General features: G+C 54.2%; 1 protein-coding gene across 5 annotated transcripts in view; it reads right to left on the reverse strand.

Annotated features, from left to right (window-relative positions):
* The window catches only part of GRIP2 (glutamate receptor interacting protein 2), a 95296-nt gene that overhangs the window by 47050 nt on the left and 29881 nt on the right, over positions 1 to 18365 (reverse strand). Inside the window, exon 1 of one of the 5 annotated variants that reach the window (XM_053218895.1) lies at positions 11023 to 11225. The exons of 1 other annotated variant lie outside the window; for it this stretch is intronic. In XM_053218895.1, the coding sequence (XP_053074870.1) occupies positions 11023 to 11077 (55 nt within the window). In that variant the 5' untranslated portion in view covers positions 11078 to 11225. Of the gene's footprint in view, positions 1 to 11022; positions 11230 to 18365 lie in introns of those variants that run through there. 3 more of the 5 variants (XM_027042723.2, XM_053218898.1, XM_053218899.1) reach the window with 3 other exon arrangements.

Here is an 18365-nt window from a genome sequence, read left to right on the forward strand (position 1 = left end):
CCGGAAATGAAGTCTGGGTGGGAACGAGGCAGAGACGGCGATTTGAAGACAAGACAGATAAACCCTTTATTGCTGTTCTGTTGCTTCTTCCTCCCCGTCTCCTCAAACCACCCCAGAGGCCAGGCCAGGACAATCGCGGCCCCCTGCCTGGTTGGTAAACATTTCCACGAGGTGGGTCCCCATTTTACAGCTGGGGAAACTGAGACCCAGCCTGCCCTTCCAGCAGCCACGGGCGAGGCACGAGTGACCCCCCTCTTAGGAGGTGCTGTTTGGCCGCAGTCCCCACTCCGGCCACACTGTTCCACACACACCCCCACTGTCCCTCAGCTACTCCAGGGCGGGCTAGGGAGAGCTTCGGGGGGTAGTGCCACGTCGGTGGGCGGCTCCCAGGCTGTGGCCCCAGACACCTGCCGGTTGCCAGTACCCTTCACCACAGCCTTCCTCCAGCCGTGGGGGGCACAGCGGCATGCCAGCCAAGGGGACCCGGGCAACAGGCCGTGTGCTCAGAGGGAAGGGGGAGGCTCTGGGATGTGAGAGGAACCACAGAACCAGGTGGTGCAGAGACTTTGTGTGCCGGGCCTGACTTTCAACGCTGTATACATCTTTCCTCACTTCATCCACAACAGCCGCACTTCAGCGATGAAAAGCAGGGGCCCAGAGAAGGGAAGCCCCTTGCTCTTACTCACACAGAAGGTGAAGGAAGAACCGGGATCTGAACCCAGGTACTCCTGATGCCATCTGCACCAACACCCCAACCCCAAGCCCCCTGAGAAAGGCACACTCAGGAGCCCTATCCCCAGCCCAGAGAGATACAGGAAGGACAAAGGACTGTGGGGGGAGGGGGAGGGCCACGCTGCTGCCCCTGGGGAGTCTCTGGGAATCTCCTAACTGGAGAGGGTCAAGAGGCACCAGCCCAGGCCTGGCTGTGAGTAGGGCATCTCCCTAAGGCTCCCTCTTGCCCTCTGTATTTCCCGACACCTGCAATGGCTTCCCTCCTGGAAAAGATGACATGAGGCCACAACCGTGCAGAGGGCCTCCCTGAGCCTCAGGTTCCTCCTCTAAAGTATTGATGAGATTGTCCATTCAAAGGATTCTTGTGAGAAACTCGGTGAATAAACAAAACACCTAGAAAACTGTCAAGTACGGGGCCCACAGAGGTAGCTAGGGTGATCACAGCCCTGTCCTGTCTCTCTGGCCACTCACGCATTCAAAGAGTATTTATCATGCACCCACTACCAGCTAGAATCTAAGCTTGGCCTAAGCTTTCTGCAGTGAACAAAATATGAGTAGAGCCTACCTCTCTGGCTGCCAGTTCAGGGGAGGGGCAGAGGTCAAAGGAGAAAAACACACAAGTATAGATACATAATGAGATGGTGCTGAGGGGAGCCAGGACAGCACTAGGCGGGGGGGCGGGGGGCGGGGGTCAGGGAGCCTCTCAGGGCAGGTATTGTTCAGGCAGAGGTGAAGGATGGGAAGGGGAAAGGGAGACATCGGGGGCCAGTGCAGCTGAGGCTGGTGGGTAGACGAGGAGTCAAGATTCTGCTTTGGGCATGAGGAGAGCTGCTGAAGGGTTTTTAGCAGGGTCTTTTGTGATCTTATTCCAAATGGTGGCCAGATGGAATGGGCTGCAGGGTCAGGATGGCATGGGGCAGAGGTGGGGACAAGAGGGGAGGAAAGCAGAAAGGCACCTTAGAGGCAGGAAGCCTGGAACCCCAGCGTCTCTCCTGAGGACACTGGGGAGCCATTGAAGAGTTTAGAGGGAGATAGGGATAACTGCCTTAGAAAACAAACTTGACTGGGTGCTAAGAGAGTCACTGCACAGGATGAGGGCCTCAGCTGACCTCAGCCCCACCCCCCCACCATCATGCTCCTCCCCACAGAGTCTGCTCTGACTCTGCCCACCTGCCCTCTCACTGCCTTTCAAGCAAAGGGAGCAAAACATGGGGCACCTGGGTGACACAGTCAGTTAAGCGTCTGACTCTTGGTTTCAGCTCAGGTCATGATCTCACGGTTTGTGGGCCTGAGCCCCGAATTGAGCTCTGTGCTGACAGCACAGGGTCTGCTTGGGATTCTCTCTCCCTCTCTCTCTCTGCCTTTCTCTGTCTCTCTCTCAAAATAAATAAATAAACTTAAAAAAAGCAAAACATAAAAATAAATGGGCAAGTTGTCAGGGCTTAGCCCTGGGAAAGAGCAGTGTTATGCATTCCAACCTCAGGAGGTCAATGCCACCCTGGCAACGGCTCCTCCCTGCCCTGCCCCGGGGAGAACCCTGGGCTGGGTGTCAAAAGACCAGGTTCAAGGCCCAGCAACTGCTCACGCAGGGCCTACTCCATGCCAAGAACATCATATGTGATGTCAGAACATCAGCATCTCTTGCAGAAGGAACTATATCCAAAGAGGATCTGCTATAGGCCCAAACATAGCAAAGGGGGCCAAAGAGGAGGAGTCAGGGAAAGCTGCCTGGTAGAGGTGGTGTCTGAGCCAAGCCTTGAGGGACAAAGGAACCAGACACTCAAAGATGAGGAAGGAACAACATTCGAGACAGAGGGGACAGCCTAGGCAAAGGGCGGGAGGTAGAAAGGTGCACAGTATATGTAGGGAAAGGCACCAACCAGCATGGCTGGGGTCAGAGGACCCAAAAGAGCAGGTGGGCTGGGCCGGCAAGTGGGGCTGGGTCCCAACGACACAGAGACCTGCTTTGGAATAGGGAATGCACTGAATGGGGCATTCCTGGCACCGTGGCCACCACATGCATGACACTTAGGGAAGAATGGTCTCAAGCTGTCAGGAGCAGCGGGTGGAGCTTCTGCACACTGGAGCCTGATTACAGCGACACCCCCTGTATTTGATGAGGATGTGGGAGGGGAAGGCACCGCCCTCAAGCTGTGCCCTCGAGTGACAGAGTGGAGTAGGAGACTGAACTGGGGCTCAGCCTTGTGGCGAGCACTATGCCTGGAATCCCACCTTCCACGTTCTAGGTCAAGCATTACCCTTGTCCAAATGCATATGCCCCAGAGGAAAAAAAAAGGTCTAACATGTACAAAGCACCTACTGGATACCAAGCACTTGATGTTTAGTGTGCTGCAGAATCTTTCAAAAGCCCTGCTGCTCCCATTTGAGGAGAAACTGAGGTCCAGAGAGGAGAAGGGACTGGGCCAAGGACTCTAGCTAGTACAGGCCAAGGGACAGATTGTGAAAATCAGGTACTCCCTCCTCGGGTCCTTTACATGGGCCTTTCCCTCCTTCTGGAAGTCTCTCCCCACATCTAAAGATGAAAATCCGTACAGCCCAACCTAAATGCTGCCTCCACCAAGAAGCCCACCCTGACCACACCAGGTGAGTCCCCTTCACCTCCTCCCAGTCTTTCCACCGATGCATTTGCTCACCTGTTCTTTTCCACTAAACAGGGGCCCCCGGCTATCTTGCTTATTGATTTCAACTCTATATCCAGGGCTAAGCTCAGCACACAGTAAGTGCTAGGATAAATCAATGAAAAATAAATGGTGATTAGGCATAATCTCTAGATTGCTATGTTGGAAAAGAAAGCAATAATTCATCCCCTCTAACACATCAACACAGAAACGTTTTCTGTTGTTTGATATAGTTAGTATACCTCCACGAGTGGAAAGCTCACCACCTTCTAAGCAGCCACCCAACTCCTGAAGAGTCAAAGGATGAGTCGCTCCATTATCCTGAGCTGGAGCCTGCCTCCCTGTGGCTTCCTGTGGCTCCCTGGGGCACCCAGACCCCCTGCCCCAGGACTGCCCCGCATAGAGTCAGGGGCCCTGTCTGGACCCGGGCCATGGCCTCTGAGCCCTGGCAAGAGAGGGAGGCCACCGCTCAGGATCTGGATGTGGCTTCCACCGCATGGTCCCACGAGCAACCATCCCATCCTGAGGGCCTCCCCTGGGTGTGTGGCTGGCCACACATCCCAGCGTTCTGGGGCCATGCTCACACGTGCATCTTCAATCCCTATGGATTTCGGCAAGCCTTTACCTCCAGTGTGTCTGCACCAGGCCCACGAGGCTGGGATAATCACCTCTTTCCACAGATAAGGAAACTAGAGTCCAGAGGGGCAAGAGACTGAGGAATATGCAGGTGTCTGGCTCCAAAGCCTTAATCACAGCTCGGGAGCCACACGTTCTCAAAAGGGCTTTGTGTGAGAGCCTCATTTTATCTCGTGGCCTCCTGGTGGGCCTGAACATTGAAAGAGAACCCTGGAGGCAGGGGCTGATGGGGCGCCTCAGGCAGGGTGATGATCTGGGAAGGCCCACCCAAGGGTCCCGCACAGCTCATGAATATCCCAGGAGATCTGGGCAGCAGCTCTCCCACTGGGGAGTTGTGGGGTTGGGGGGCCCTGCAGGGTTGGGGGTGGGCCACTTGTTTGAGGACAAGGCTCGACACTGAGATTCCTGGGCCAGTGCCTGCTGCCTGCCAGCTGAGGCCTCCCACGGCTCACGGCCCCTCAGTGCTGTTTAGGAAGAACCACTGGGAGGTTGCCAAACCGTGTCCAGAACCGGCTGCCTACCTCTCCAGCGTCGCCCACCCCCATCCCCAGCATCACACAACCTGAGCCCTTTCCACCTCCCAGCCTTCACACTCATGGTCCCTCAGGAACGCCCCCTCCCTCATCCCTTACCTGCCTGGCCAAATGCTGCAAGTCCCCCAGGCTGCCCGCTGTCCCTTCCTCCAGGAAGCCTTCCCTGATCCTCTAGCTGCTGATGCCTCATCTGGGTTCCCAATGCCCTCGGGCACCTCTAGGTCCCACTTCTGTCCACTCACCAGATGTCCCACCCTATTTGCCCATCTATCCCCAGATGAGCCTGACACCAAAGTGGTGAGGAACAATCTAGACTGCCCTCCCAGCCTGTTAGCATCACCTCCTCTAGCAGTAGTGCTGTGGGAGCCTTAGCAGAGCCCTGGGTTCAAGTCCTGATTCTACCTCTGACTGGTTGGGTGACCTTCAGCAAAAGTGGCCTCAACCCTCTCATGTGTAAAACAGGGGTGCACGTATGGGCTGGAGCCAGGGTTGAACCTGTGGTCCCTGGGTGCTATTTCAGCTCTGACCTCAGCTAACCTGGGACCCCCTCACCCCAGTCTCTGTCTGAGACTCAAGGATCCCCAACCTTTTCCAAATCTCAAACAAACCTTCCTCAACAGACTCATTCTGCAAACGGGGCACCAAGACTCAGCAAGTGGCAAGGACCTTCCCCAAGGTCACCCACAGGGACCCACTGCCCCAGTTGTGCGGCTGTGAGAGGTTGCTGAGTGTGTGGCCTCCCTTGGCCCGCCTACACATAACCCACACATCTGCTTATGAGTCACCATCACCTCGGCCAAGACGGCGAAATGTGGGGGCTGGAGACAGAAGGTCAGCCCAAGGAGAGCAAATGGGTGGATGGGGGGAAGGCAGTGAGGGGGCTTCCAGCCACGGGAGAGCACAGCAGGGGGCACAGAAGGGAAACTGAAGCCAGGAAGAGCAAGCACCCGCTGAAGGACCCCAAAAAGTAGAGTCAGCCTCAGTCTCCTGTCTAATGGATGTTCTTTCTGCTCCATCAGGCCATTTCCCCAGGAAGGGAGACAGGGCCCGCAGCTTTCACAATTATCCGGGCAATTAAGACAGGCAGATGGTCCCACTGGACTGAGCATTCAAGCTGACAAATGGAGACAATGCTGGGACATTAACTGACAAGATTGGCACTAGTTCTGGTGGGTGACATGGGCAAGGTGAATGTGCCATCAAGACAGTTCACTGCCCGGAATCAGGAAAGGGCCCAGCCTGCTCAGACTTCCCCACACCCTGCCTGGGCTCAACTCTGGGCTCTGCCCTGCAAGAGGGACACACACAGGCTGGGACATGGACAGAGATGGTGACCAGGTGGGGAGGGGTGAGAGACCCTGAGAAATGGGGCCCCTTAGCCTGGAAGGGCAATCTTGGGGAGGCACCAATGCTGTCTCTACAGGGCTGTCTTGGGGCAGGGGGAGCAGAGGGAGGGCGGAGAACCTTGAGGGAGCCTGGGGAAGACAGACCAGCAGCCACATGCTGGGAATGCAACAGAGGGGTCCCTTCTTGCTGGCAGGGCGGCCAGATAACTGGCCACTGAGAAATGCCCCTGTGGTGAGACATTTGGGCTTGGAAGTCAGACTGCCTGGGGGGCAGGGGCAGGGCACAGATTCCACCATCTCCTTCCTAGCTGTGTGACCTTGGAAAGTCACTTCTTCTTTGGACCTCAGTTTCCTTACCTGCAAAATGGGGCAATTTAGTTCATAACTCACAGGGTTGTTATGAAAATAAGAAAGTACATGTGAAGTACTCAGCATAGCACTTGACATACAGTAAGTGCTCAATAAATGCTTGGGGAACAAAGAACAGGACCAGAGGTTTGCACTTTATCTCTGCCTTCTTGATAAAAAAAGAAATCCGTGGTCTCTGAGACACTGCAGTTGATCTAAACTTCTGGTGCCCTCCCCAGTCTGGGCATGGAGGAGGGCAGAGGCCTAGGAGCCGGGAGCTGTTCAGGCACTGGAGGGAGGGGCTGGCTTCCCCATTGGGAGTCAGATGTGAGACCCCAATGCAGCTGCTGCACTGTGAGAAATGCCAGGAGCCGGATGTGGAGGCGAGATAGAGAGCCTCATTACAGAGGGGAAGGAAGGAGTAAATAATTCATCACAGATGTGCACCATGGAGGGGGTGCAGGCAGAGAAAGCTCGGGAGGGTGAGGCACAGTCCCTCCCTGTGCCCAGGAGGTGCCATGTAGCCAGCAAGAGGGATTCCTGTCCTTAACCTTGGGATAACCTTGTTATCCCTAAAATTGCCCACTGCTCCTCTAATACATCCCCTCTCCTCACCCGGGCCTGGGAGGCCAGATAATAACGCCCTTGCTCAGAACCTCTTTGAGCCCATACCCTCTGTCCTCCTTCAGCCCCTCTGCTCTAGCCTTGCCAGCCTGGGAACAACCAACATGTTCATGCCTCAGGACCTTTGCACTGGCTGCGGCCTCTGCCAGCCACATCTTCCCCTGGATAGCCATGTGGCCTCCCTCACCTCCATAAAGGCTTTGCTCTAATGTCACCTCGGTGTGGCCCTCTCTGAAGACACCACTTAAAACCGCACACACTACCCACATACCCCATCTCCTCTTTCTGCTTTATTTTTCTGCACACACGTATCACCGCCATACATTTTCCTCGCTTTCCCGCTGCTAGAATGTCAGCTCCAGAAGGGCCCGGATTTAGGTCGATCTAGTTCCCTACCGTATGTGCCCCTGGGGCCTAGAACAGTAGTTCTAGCACACAACAGGTGCTAACAGACACCTGTTGAAATCGTGAATGGCAAAGCATAGTCTACTGCCTCAACATCCATCAACTCCACCTACCCTAGAGCCCTAGCTCCCTACCTCTCACCTGGACCCCACCCTAGTCCCCTCCCTGCATCCTCACCTGTAGTCTGCACTGTAGCCAGAGCCTATGTTAACACAAAAAGCTGTTCTCCCCTCTCTCCTGCTCAGGGACCTTCCATGGCTCCCACGGACCTCTGGACAGAGTCCAAACTCCATAACCTCCTGCCTCCTCCACCCTGGCTCCCTTCTCTCTTTACACTCTTCACAAAGTTCTCAGCTCCCTGAGGCAGATCTTTGAAGCTTCAGATATTTGTGCTAGCTAGTCCCTTTGCCTGGCAAACTCCTATTCATCCTTAAAAACTCCGTTCAGGGGGGATTTCCTTGACCTCCCTCAAGCAAAAGCATTTCTTTCTTCTCCGGGTACCGAGTGGGCCCATCCACCCCCACCCCCACCCCATCGCACTGAAGTGCCGACATCATCTACACATCATTTCCTCCTCCCCCAAGCCCTCTGGGTCAAGAACTGCAAGTGATCTCCTTCGGGGGCCCTGACACCTAGCACTCTGAAAATTTCACCTCAGTTGTCCTTGCAGCCTACCCAAGGAGGAAGGCTCTAATATTAACTCTATTTTACAGACGGGAAAACTGAGGCCCACTAGGCCCAGTTGCACAGCTGGGATAAGTCCCTGGCTGTTGGCTCCAGGGCCTGTGCTCTGTATATCCTTCCTCCCTCACATCCACACACAGCAAACAAAATCCCTCACTCTTTGAATCAAACATGACCATTTTATGCCCGCAAAGGCCCAAGCATAGCCCCATAGGAAACCTTGATCTGATAGCCCAGAATCCTCTGGGGTGATGCCATCATTATGCCCAGGCTAGGAAAGAAGGCACAGTGGCCTGGGAATGTCTGTGTCCTCTGCAGGCACTGGGGTCCAGGACATGCATGTTAGAGTCAGGCCAGCGCCACAGGCCCCTCCCCACCCCCGAGGGCTCCGTTTCCTCACTGTCCCAATGCGGACATCCAGACACTGTCAGGGCTGTCTGAGATGGAGCAGGGCCGTGTTTCCATCTGTGCATGCACGTTAGGTGCTTCCTCTCACCTCGGACCCCTGACCAAAATTGGGGAAGCTGAGTCAGGACTGAACACCTCCTATCTCCAGTCCCGGTCTGGGCGGGGAGTACAGCTCACAAATCTGGGCAAAGCCTCAAATCCCAGTCTGAGGGACACAGGAGGGGTCTCATCTGGCCGCAAGGCCCAGAGACCCCCACCCTTAAACAATCACAGGGTAAAGAACTTAAGGGCCTTACCCAGAAAAGATAGGGGACAGGAAGGCCTGCTAGAAAATACCGGCTAGAAGTGGGAAGATGTGCCCTTAGGCATTAAAAAAAATGCTTTGGAAACATAAACGGAAGAAACACCTCCCCTTCCTCCGATCTTCCCCCCTTGAATCCTTCTCCCTTGAGCTTTTACATTTTCACAAATGGATGAAAACAAGTTCCCTGTGCCTCTGACAGAGCCCCCGGCAAAGAAGTGGAGAGATGTCAGACAGGAGCCTGGCACACGCCAGCACACCGTGTGCCCCCAGTTGGGGTGCGCTCCCCCCTCTGTTTTGTTACAGGTCTGCTGGTCCCAGACACCACCCTGGGGTCAGTGGTGTGCATATGGCTGGGGTGGGAGTAGGAAGCGAGTGGCTACATGAAATTCAAAATTACCAGGTGTCTACTGTGTGTCAGGCTCTGCGCTAGTCTTTCCCAATCATCACTGCAATCTCAGAAGGGTGGCCTTTCCTGGGTCCATCGTATAGAAGAGGAAACTGAGGTTCTGAGTGGGCTGCACAGGAAGGAAGAACGGGGATAGCATTTGAATCCAGGTGGGCTATAGATAATACAAGTACTTTCTCCACCTCCAAGGGGGCAGAGCCTGATCCACAGTATTTAGTTGGCTGTTCTCCAAAACCCGAGGACAGCCCGGGATGTATCTGTCTATCCCTCCAGCCTAGGAGGATCCCACCCGGTTCTCAGGGTCTGTGGACCTGAAGAGGAGGACAACAGCCTTGACGGGGCAGGGGACTTCTCCCTTGGAGGCGGTCCCAACACAGGAGTCCCTGGAAAGCCCCAAAGGAAACTCTGTTCCTGATACTCTCCAAGTTTTTCCTGCTCTGTTGTATGGAAGGGACTGACAAAGGCCTCTACATGTCAGACCAGCAGCAGCCTGAGGGCAAGTACAGAGCCTAGAGTCCCTCTGATACCCCCAAAGACCCTACTACCTTACCCTTTGACCACTCCTCAGGCAGCCCCTCTGTTTGTAGGCTCCTCCGAGTCCAGAAAATGTTCATGGCAGTTAGGAGAGCTGGCTTGAGAGAGCCTCTGAGTGTTGCCTGTGTAGCCTAGAGCAAGCCACTTACCCTTTCTGTGCCTGTTTCCCCGTCTACACAATCGGGATAAGGACGGGACCAACCTTGCAGAGCTGTTGTGAGGAATCACTAAGTGAATGTATTGCCTGGCACACAGTGGCACTGAATTAATGTCACTGACTGTTTCTCTTATTAACAGCATGATTATTCTTAGTTCTGAGGCCGGCAACATAAAAACTGTGAATCTACCGTCTCCCACCTCCCCTCCATGTTGTCGACGGACAGATGGCAGCACAGGGAAGCCACAGATGAAACCTAGGGTCACACAGCTTGGGCAGCTTGACTCCCAGCTGGACACTACTCTGACCCTGACTCACCCCTCAGCCTTTCCCCCCTCCCGGGCCCCCTCCTGGAGCCGCCTGTGCAGGATGGGGCTTTGCACACAGTGGGGCTCAGCACACACTCCATGTCACCCAGGGTCAAGTCTTGCTTCCACCCACGGCCCCCCGGCCCTGAATGCCCACACACAGCCCTTGGCCCCCACCCCCACCCCCACACACACACACAAGCAGCAACCCTGCCGGCCCAGCTCGACCAAGACAACCTCATGCCCCAAACAGAAGGGAAAATAAAGGCCATCAGCGACATGCCATGTGAGGGGGACAATGAAAGGGACTGTGACACAGGAAAGCAGAGAGGAAGAGAGACAGTCAGATGCAGACAGGGACCATGAGAGAGAGAGAGAGAGAGAGAGAGAGAGAGAGAGAGAGAGAGAGAGAGAGAGAACAAGACAGAAGGGGAGAGAAAGACAAGGAAAAAACAGGTTGGGGCAGAGAGAAACAAAGATGAGAGAGAACCAGACAAAGAGAGAGACAGTAAGAGGCAGAGAACAGAAAGAGACAGAGGCAGAGAGAAAGATGGAGAGACAGAGGACAACAATCTGAAAACAATATGGTCCATGAGACTAGATTAACAATTAAAAAAAAAAAGATGGACAGAGAGACAGAGAGACTCCGCCAGACAAAGAGGTGGGGGGTGGGGGCGGTGCGGGGACAAACCGTCGAGAGATGGAGAGGTGCAGAAGGCAACAGAGCCGGCTGGGCAGAGAGAAACCAGACACACACACAGATTCAGAAAGAAACCCGGAACAGAAGCGAAGCCCAAACAGTGCCAGAAGAGATGGGGTGGAGGCAGAGACGGGGCAGGGAAGGAGGCCCCAGGTGCCCAGGAGCCCTCAGCCTCCGCCTTCCAACCGGATCGGGTCCAGCCGCCCAGCCCCTGGGCAGGCAGCCCGGCTGCCCCCTGCCCATCTCCCCACTCAGTACCTTTGGGTCGCCGCCTCACCACGCCCAGCCGCCACTTGAGCGACACAGCCAGCATCAGCCCCTCGGGGCCCTCAGGGCCCAGGGCCAGGGACACGACCTGCCCAAGCCTCCCTGCGCTCCTGGAGCCAGGCGCTCCTCTGTGCGCTCTGCTCCGGAGCCGCCTGTGCTAACTGGCAGAGGCTGGGCGCTCCCAGCCTCCACCCTACCGAGTTGCTAAAATAGATAATCTTCCCCAGAGCCAGCAGCGGTGGCATCGGCAGTGGCATCCGTGGCAGCAAGTCCCTTCCTCCACCGCAGCCCCAGCTAGGGAGTGAAGCACCAGGGTGTTCCGAACCCTGAGGCAAACCTTCATGGGGCACCCGGGCCCGAAACCGCAGTCTTCTTTCTCCCAAAGCACTCACCTTGCCTACCCCTTCTTTTGCCAAAATCTGCAGATTCCCCTCCTTCTGCCTTCCCCAGGCGGTGCTATTTGATGCCCCCAGGCTTTGCACTTGCAGGGCCCTCCACCTCAAATGCCTGTCCTGTCTGGCATGGCACCATTGAACTTCTCTGCCTGGGAAGGTCTGCTCAGACTTCAGAGACCCCTGATCGCTGGAAATCCTTGCTATCGGGTCTCAATAATGCTTTCTGTTCATACTAGGTTGAAGCTGACTATCCACCCCTGAAACTGGGAGCTCCCTGAAACAAGGATAGGGTCCACCTGTCCCGTGTCCCCTACACTCAGCACAGGCATTCGATGGGGTCGCTGGTGCATAATGATGAGACGTAGGCCCTGCCTCTTCACTCCTTATCCTGACAATGACTCTTGTCTGTAACAGAGAGAATCCACCCGGCTGGCTGACTGAGTGGAATGGATGGGAGTAATGAGGAGTGCTCCGGGTATTCAGCAAGAACTCAATAAATGCATCTGGTATCCCTTCCTCTTGCTGAACAGAAAAGCTCTGACCTAGCAAACAGTGAGGGGAGGAGTCAGAGATCACAAGTCTCTGGAGACCTGAGTTCGAATCCTGGCTCAGTGTGCCCCACTGAGCCTGTTTTCTCATCTGACTGATGGGGCTAACAGTTCCTGTCTCTCATACAGTAGGGCCTGTATGAGCCTGTGCACAGAGCACTTAGTTGAGTCCTGGCACACAGTAGGGGCTTGATAAATAATAAATCACAACTATTCATATTATGGTTATTCTACATGCAGCCCAACACCTGTGTGTGAGTGGAGACAGGAAATCCATCCAGGTGACGGCCCGGCTAAGGTCAGACAAGAAAGTCAAGAATCCAGTGCTTTCCATGCACATCTTAGTTAAGCCTTCTAGTGCACCAGGGTGGTCCTAGGATCATCCTCACTTCCCAGATGAGGAAACTGAGGCTCAGAGAGGTACAAGACAGCCTCAGGCTCACACAGCATGTAAGTGGCAGAGTCTGATACCAGCTGCCAGACTATGCCACCACCGCAGCCAGGCTGTTAGGGAGCTCTTGTTAAACCCCTACTGTGTGCCAGGCTCTGTACTGAGCACCTGCCGGCTTTGCCCTGCCCAGAGCCACGCAGACTGTTAAGCAGCAGAGCCAGGGCAGGAGCCCAGCCAGTCCGAGTCCAGAGCAAGAACTCTGGCCAAGAACGAGGCTGCCCCCCACCTCCGTCGCTGCCTTTGGTGAGAAGATAAATGGCCCCAGTGGTTTCAGGCACATGTGGAAAGTACAATAAATAAGGATGCACAGAGAGGGCATTGAGACAGCGGGGGCGGGGGGCGGGGGGGTGGCGAGATCCAGCAGCCTGGCCTAGGAGGGTTTCCTGTCACCAGTATACCCTGGAGGATGCCCTGCAAGTGTCCCAGGCCCCACAGGTGAAGACGTCCCCCGGGCCAGAGCCACACATGGATAGAGAGGTGGATCGGCCAAGCCGGAGCGTTGACACTGGGGTCACACACACACACCTGGGGATGGAACCCAGCTTGGAAACTCCCTGCCCGTGTGGCCTTAGGTAAGTTTCCCTTGGTTTCCTCAGCTGCAAAATGGACACAGTGACCGCACCTCACCTGCCTCCAGGACTGTCACGGGTCAGATGAAGAAAGGAAGCTCTCAGGGCAGGGTGGGACAGGGAGCCTGAGGATGTTAAATGGCCTGGAGAGCAATCACAGGAGTGTGTCAAGACCTTATATGTTGTGAGGAGGAAATAAGATAGGGTGAACATAAGGGCGCCTGGGTGGCTCAGTCAGTTAAGCATCCGACTTCAGCTCAGGTCATGATCTCGCGGTTTGTGGGTTCGAGCCCTGCGTCGGGCTCTGTGCTAATAGCTCGGAGCCTGGAGCCTGGAGCCTGCTTTGGATTTTGTGTCTCCCTCTCTCTCTGCCCCTTGCCCATTCTCTCTCTCTCTCTCTCTCTCTCTCTCAAAAATAAATAAACATTAAAAAAAAAAAGATAGGGTAAACATAAAGCTCCCAAAACAAACCCTGGCACACAGTAAGCGCTCAATAAATACTACATGTAAGCATTCTCATTAAGAGAGCTGTTGGTAGGTGTAGCAGAGGCCCAACTTCAGTTTAAGTGGAGTTCAGGTTTAAGAGATGGACCTCGGTGCCTCAGGCAAATGAGCAGGGCAGGTGAGCCACCACGGAGGCCCCGGGAAAGAATTTATCCTAAAGAAAAGGAGCCAAGAGAGGTGAGCACAAGACAAGAGTCCCTATGAGTGGGCCTGTGTACATTGTGGTGAGCCCCGGAGGGAGGACTGCGGGAAGGAGTAAGTTTATTTCCCCATCTCTTCCCAAGTTCAAGGCCTCATCTTGAAGACACAGGATACACCGAGAAGTCACTCCAGCCCAGCTGCTCGGAGCTGATTTGGGAGGTGGCTCCTTGGGTCCCAGAAGACCCAGGTCCTCCTGAGAAGCTCGCTGGCTCTGTGCTCGGTGCTATACCAAAAGCAGAGCTGAGGAGGACACGATCCCTGCACACTAAGGGCTCCCGGACTGTAGGTGCTGCTTCTCTCTGAGTCTCTTTCCCATCTGAACCCAGGGGACAGGAATGTGCACCTCCTGGGGCCCCAGGGAGGAAACAATGACTCCACTTATCAGAGCACAGTAGGTGCTCAATAAACACCTTTCCCCAGGCGCAGGCCAGCTTCTCCAGGTGGTGAGCTCTCCGACAGCTGGCATCTGCGGGGGCCCCCCGCTGTTCTGCCTCCTGCTCCTCTTCTTCCAGCAGTATCACCCATTTTCCCCGGGGAGCCCCTCCGCTCCCCGCACTCAGTGTGGGGAGAGCTGGCGCCACCGCCCATCCCCCCAAGGAGAGCGCTTGACCCAGAGCTTGGCGATGGCACACTCCCACCCCACCCCTGGTGGCTGGCTCAGGAATGAGCACATGGCCCAAGTCGATCCAATGAGAGATTATTCTGGGACTTAGGATGAAACTACTCAGAAAGGGAAATTCCTTCCCCCCTGAGGGGGCCGTGGGTACAGAAAACAGCGTGAGTCTGGAGCTGCTGGTGGCAGAGAGAAAGGGGAGGGAGGACTGAGGCTGATCACACCCTGATGATGTGGTCCTCTCAGCACCTGGAACCCACCACACCTTAAGTCGGCAATATCCCTTTCCAGTTACTTTAGCCAATAAATTCCTTTCTCTGCTTAAGCCTGTTTGGGTTGGGTTTTTCGTAACTTGGACCCAAAAGAGTCCTGGCCAATCCAGTGCCTCCCTCCTCTAAGAGTCCCAGATTCCAGCATAGACCGGGGACTCAGCAAATGCACAATGAGGGAATGATGAACAGAACATGGAGAGATATGTTCATATCTCCAAGCTGCCTTCAGGGCCGGTCAGGGAGGCAGTGGAAGGAGGCCTCAGCTGCATGATGGGTTCCTAGCCTCCAGCGAGCAGTTGGCCTGGCAGACAGCAGAGTCCGCAGTCAGGAATGGATATCTGGGGTTCTGGTTTCCAGGCGCTTAATGCTTGTCTGTTATCTCAGACACACCTGCCAGGCACCTCCCTTCTGTGGCCCCCAGATTTTCACAGGGCTCCTTTTGCAGAAATGGCAGCCACAGGGACAGTGTGGGAGAGCACAGGACTTCTCAGAGGAGAGGAAACCAGGGGTGAACACCAGATCAGCCCAGAGGGAGAGTCAGGAGGCCTGAGCTCAGGTCCAAGCTGGCCGTGGACATCTGACCCTCTCAAAAATGAGCGGACAGAACTCAAAGATGGGCTAAGAGAAGGACACCAATCACAGAGGGATGCAGACCAGCCTCTACCCCTCAGATTCTGCCTTTTCCATTCCTTCTCAGCGTCACAAAGCCCCAGAGGCCAGGGCTGTTGCCACACCCGCCTGCTACCAGAAACAAATTAGCATCTCATCAGACATGCCTTTAATCTTCTTGGGGCTGGCCCTTTCTTCCCCGTGGGCCAAGTGGTGACATTTCTGCCTCCCAGCTCTACTCATCTAAGAAAGACAGAGGCCCTGAGGCTCTGCAGGCAGAGGAGGGGTGGGGGTGGGGCAGACCCCTCTTCATTACTTCTCCAGGCTTGGGGAGGGGGAGGACAAGGGCCATCTATCCATCCATTCACTCATTCAACAAACATTTATTAAGCACCTTCTGTGTGCCAGGCCCAGAGATATACAACCATGGGCAAAATCAAGCCTTCATGGATATTCTGGGGGGGGGGGGGGGGGGGGGGATGGGCAGAGAAGAAATGACAAATGTAATAATTAAGTAAATTTGCAGTATGTTAGAGCTGAAACATGCTAGAAGTAAACAGAGCGGGGTGAGGGGTATCGGGGCACAGAGGGAAAGTAGTAAGGGGGTAGTATCCCCAGAACCCAGACTACCGTCTCTAAACATCTTTTCCCACTAAAAGGGCCCCCAAGGGCCCCCGGAGAAGTGGCTGATTCCAGGACTGGGGAGGAGATAGTACAAGATGAGCCTCGAACACATTCTGGCACCAGAAAGTAAGCAAACCCTCCAAGTCTGATGGGGACAGGCCGACGGGACAAAGAAGCCAGCTTCAGGGGGCTCCCACCGGCTTAATCTGGGTCACTTTGAGCATCAGAAAGAATAATGACTGCAAAGTGTACAAATTCATGTGCTTGTGATTCTCAGAAGAAAAAAAAACCAATCTCACTGATCCCTTTGGAGGTAGTTAAGGCACCAGTTCATTATTCTATAAACAGATATTGAAGGTAAAAAATGAAGCATTTATCCTGTCTTCTCGTATGAATGGTATTTGGGGGGGACCTAATAAGGAAAAGCCATTCTTAGCAGAAAAACCACAGCAAATAAGTGCAGAGGAAATAACAGAATTGGAAAACCACCTTTCTGCAGTCCTAACGAAATAAAGGATGCAACATTGACCATCCGTGGAAGGCTGAAAGAGACCCTATGACAGAGAGACAAGCAGACAGCATTTGGCCCCCTGGACCAATCTTAGCATCACCCAAAGTGGAACATTCTGGAATTGTGTACCTCCTGATAGGATGTGGAAGGAAGCCCACAGCACCACCCATGACATATTCCTGCCTACAAAATTAGACCTGAACCAAATCCAGCTTTAGACTCGAATACAAGTTGACAGCAAGTACAGGGGACAAAAGAATGTATGAAATGACACCATGAGGCATTTCCACAAGACAAACAACCTGGTTATCCCAAGAAATAATTAGAGTGAAAAAAACTGGGGTGGGGGGAGGTGGTTGCTACAGATTAAGAGAGAATTGAGACCCATCAACCAAATACAATCTGGGGACCTTAGATTTGCATAAACTGAGTATGACAAGACACTGGGAGCCAACAGGGGTAACTGCACAAGGATTGAGTATCAGCTGATGTGGAGAGATTCTGCTTAATTCGGTTGGGTTAATGCTGTTCTTATAATTACACTTAGGAAAAACTCTATTGAAGATACACATGTAACAAAAAAAGTCTGAGATTTTTGCCTTTAAAATGCCCCAGGGATATTCCTGTGTTATATGTGCCATGTAGAAGTAAATAAAAATTTAAGGGGCGCCTGGGTGGCTCAATCGGTTAAATGTACAACTTTGGCTCAGGTCATGACCTCACAGTTTGTGAGTTCGAGCCCTGCGTCGAGTTCTGTGCTGACAGCACAGAGCCTGGAGCCTGCTTCGGATTCTGTGTCTCCTTCTCTCTCTGCCCCTCCCCTGCTCACAGTCTGTCTCTCTCTCTCTCTCTCTCTCTCTCAAAAATAAACATTAAATTTTTTTTTAAAAAAAGAAGTAAATAAAAATTTCAAAAAAAAATAAAAATAAATGGAGGAGGGGTCATAAAGGGCCCCACTAAGAAGGTAACATTTAAAGAAAGGCTGAAAAGAGGGAGGCAGCCATGAGGTGGCGGGGGGGGGGGACTGCTCCAGGATGGAGGGGGCAGTAGGAAGGGGGTATGCAAGGGGAGGGGAAGGGGGCATAATGCAGGGCCTCCTAAGGACTCTGGCTTTCCTGAGAGAGGTGGGAGCCATTGCAGCATTTGGAGCAGAGGAGGGGCATGGTCTGGCCATGGTTTAGCACCATCCTATGGCTGCTGGGGGGGCAGGGAGGGTGGAGGCAGGGAGGAGGCCCTACTGGAGGCCAGGGATCACCAATGGCCACCGGACTGGGGTGGGGACACAAGCAGTGATAACATGGGTGGAATCTGGTTGCTTCTGAAGGTCCAGCCACCTTCTTCTGGTCTTCTGCCAGGGTTAAACATTGGCAGAATGGCAGACAGTCCTTTCTTTGGGTCAGGAGCAAGAGTTCTGGGGTCGAGAAAGCCTGGGCTAGTTAAGATGGAGCCCCCACTCTCTCGTGTGGTCCCTTCCCCACTCTGGGCCTCAGTTTCCCCACTGGTAAAATGAAGACAGTGACCAAGAGCTCGGACAATCATTAGGCTGCTTTGCGGAGACAAGAGAGGTGAGAATGTCCTATAAACTGGAAGGGCTGGGCTTGTGTCACAAGGAAACAGCCTTTACCGGGCCCTACTACACGCCAGGCACAGAGCTCAGGGCTCTGCAGGTATCAAGCCTCACCCTATCACTGGTGATTATCACCTGGGGAGCTTAAAACAACTAAGGTTGAATCAGAAACTTTCTGGGTACCAGGGTGGAGAATCACTGCCTCCTTGCTGGCCTGTAACACAGATGGGGCACTGACATTCAGAGAGGGCAAGTGACTGCTCTGGCATCACACAGCTTCCAAGTGGCAGAGCGGGGATTACCTTTTCCGGACCCCCTCACTTTCACCAGACCCCCCCCCGCCCCCCCCCGCTCCAAGGCCAAGAGCCAGAATGCAACCCCACGGGAGACTCAGACCCAGCCAGGGGAAGCAGCCCATCTGTGTGATGGTTCCGAGACACTTCTGAGCCAAGAAATAAAATGCCACCAAG

Source organism: Acinonyx jubatus, chromosome A2, assembly GCF_027475565.1.
Source record: "Acinonyx jubatus isolate Ajub_Pintada_27869175 chromosome A2, VMU_Ajub_asm_v1.0, whole genome shotgun sequence".
NCBI classification, from domain to species: Eukaryota; Metazoa; Chordata; class Mammalia; order Carnivora; family Felidae; genus Acinonyx; species Acinonyx jubatus.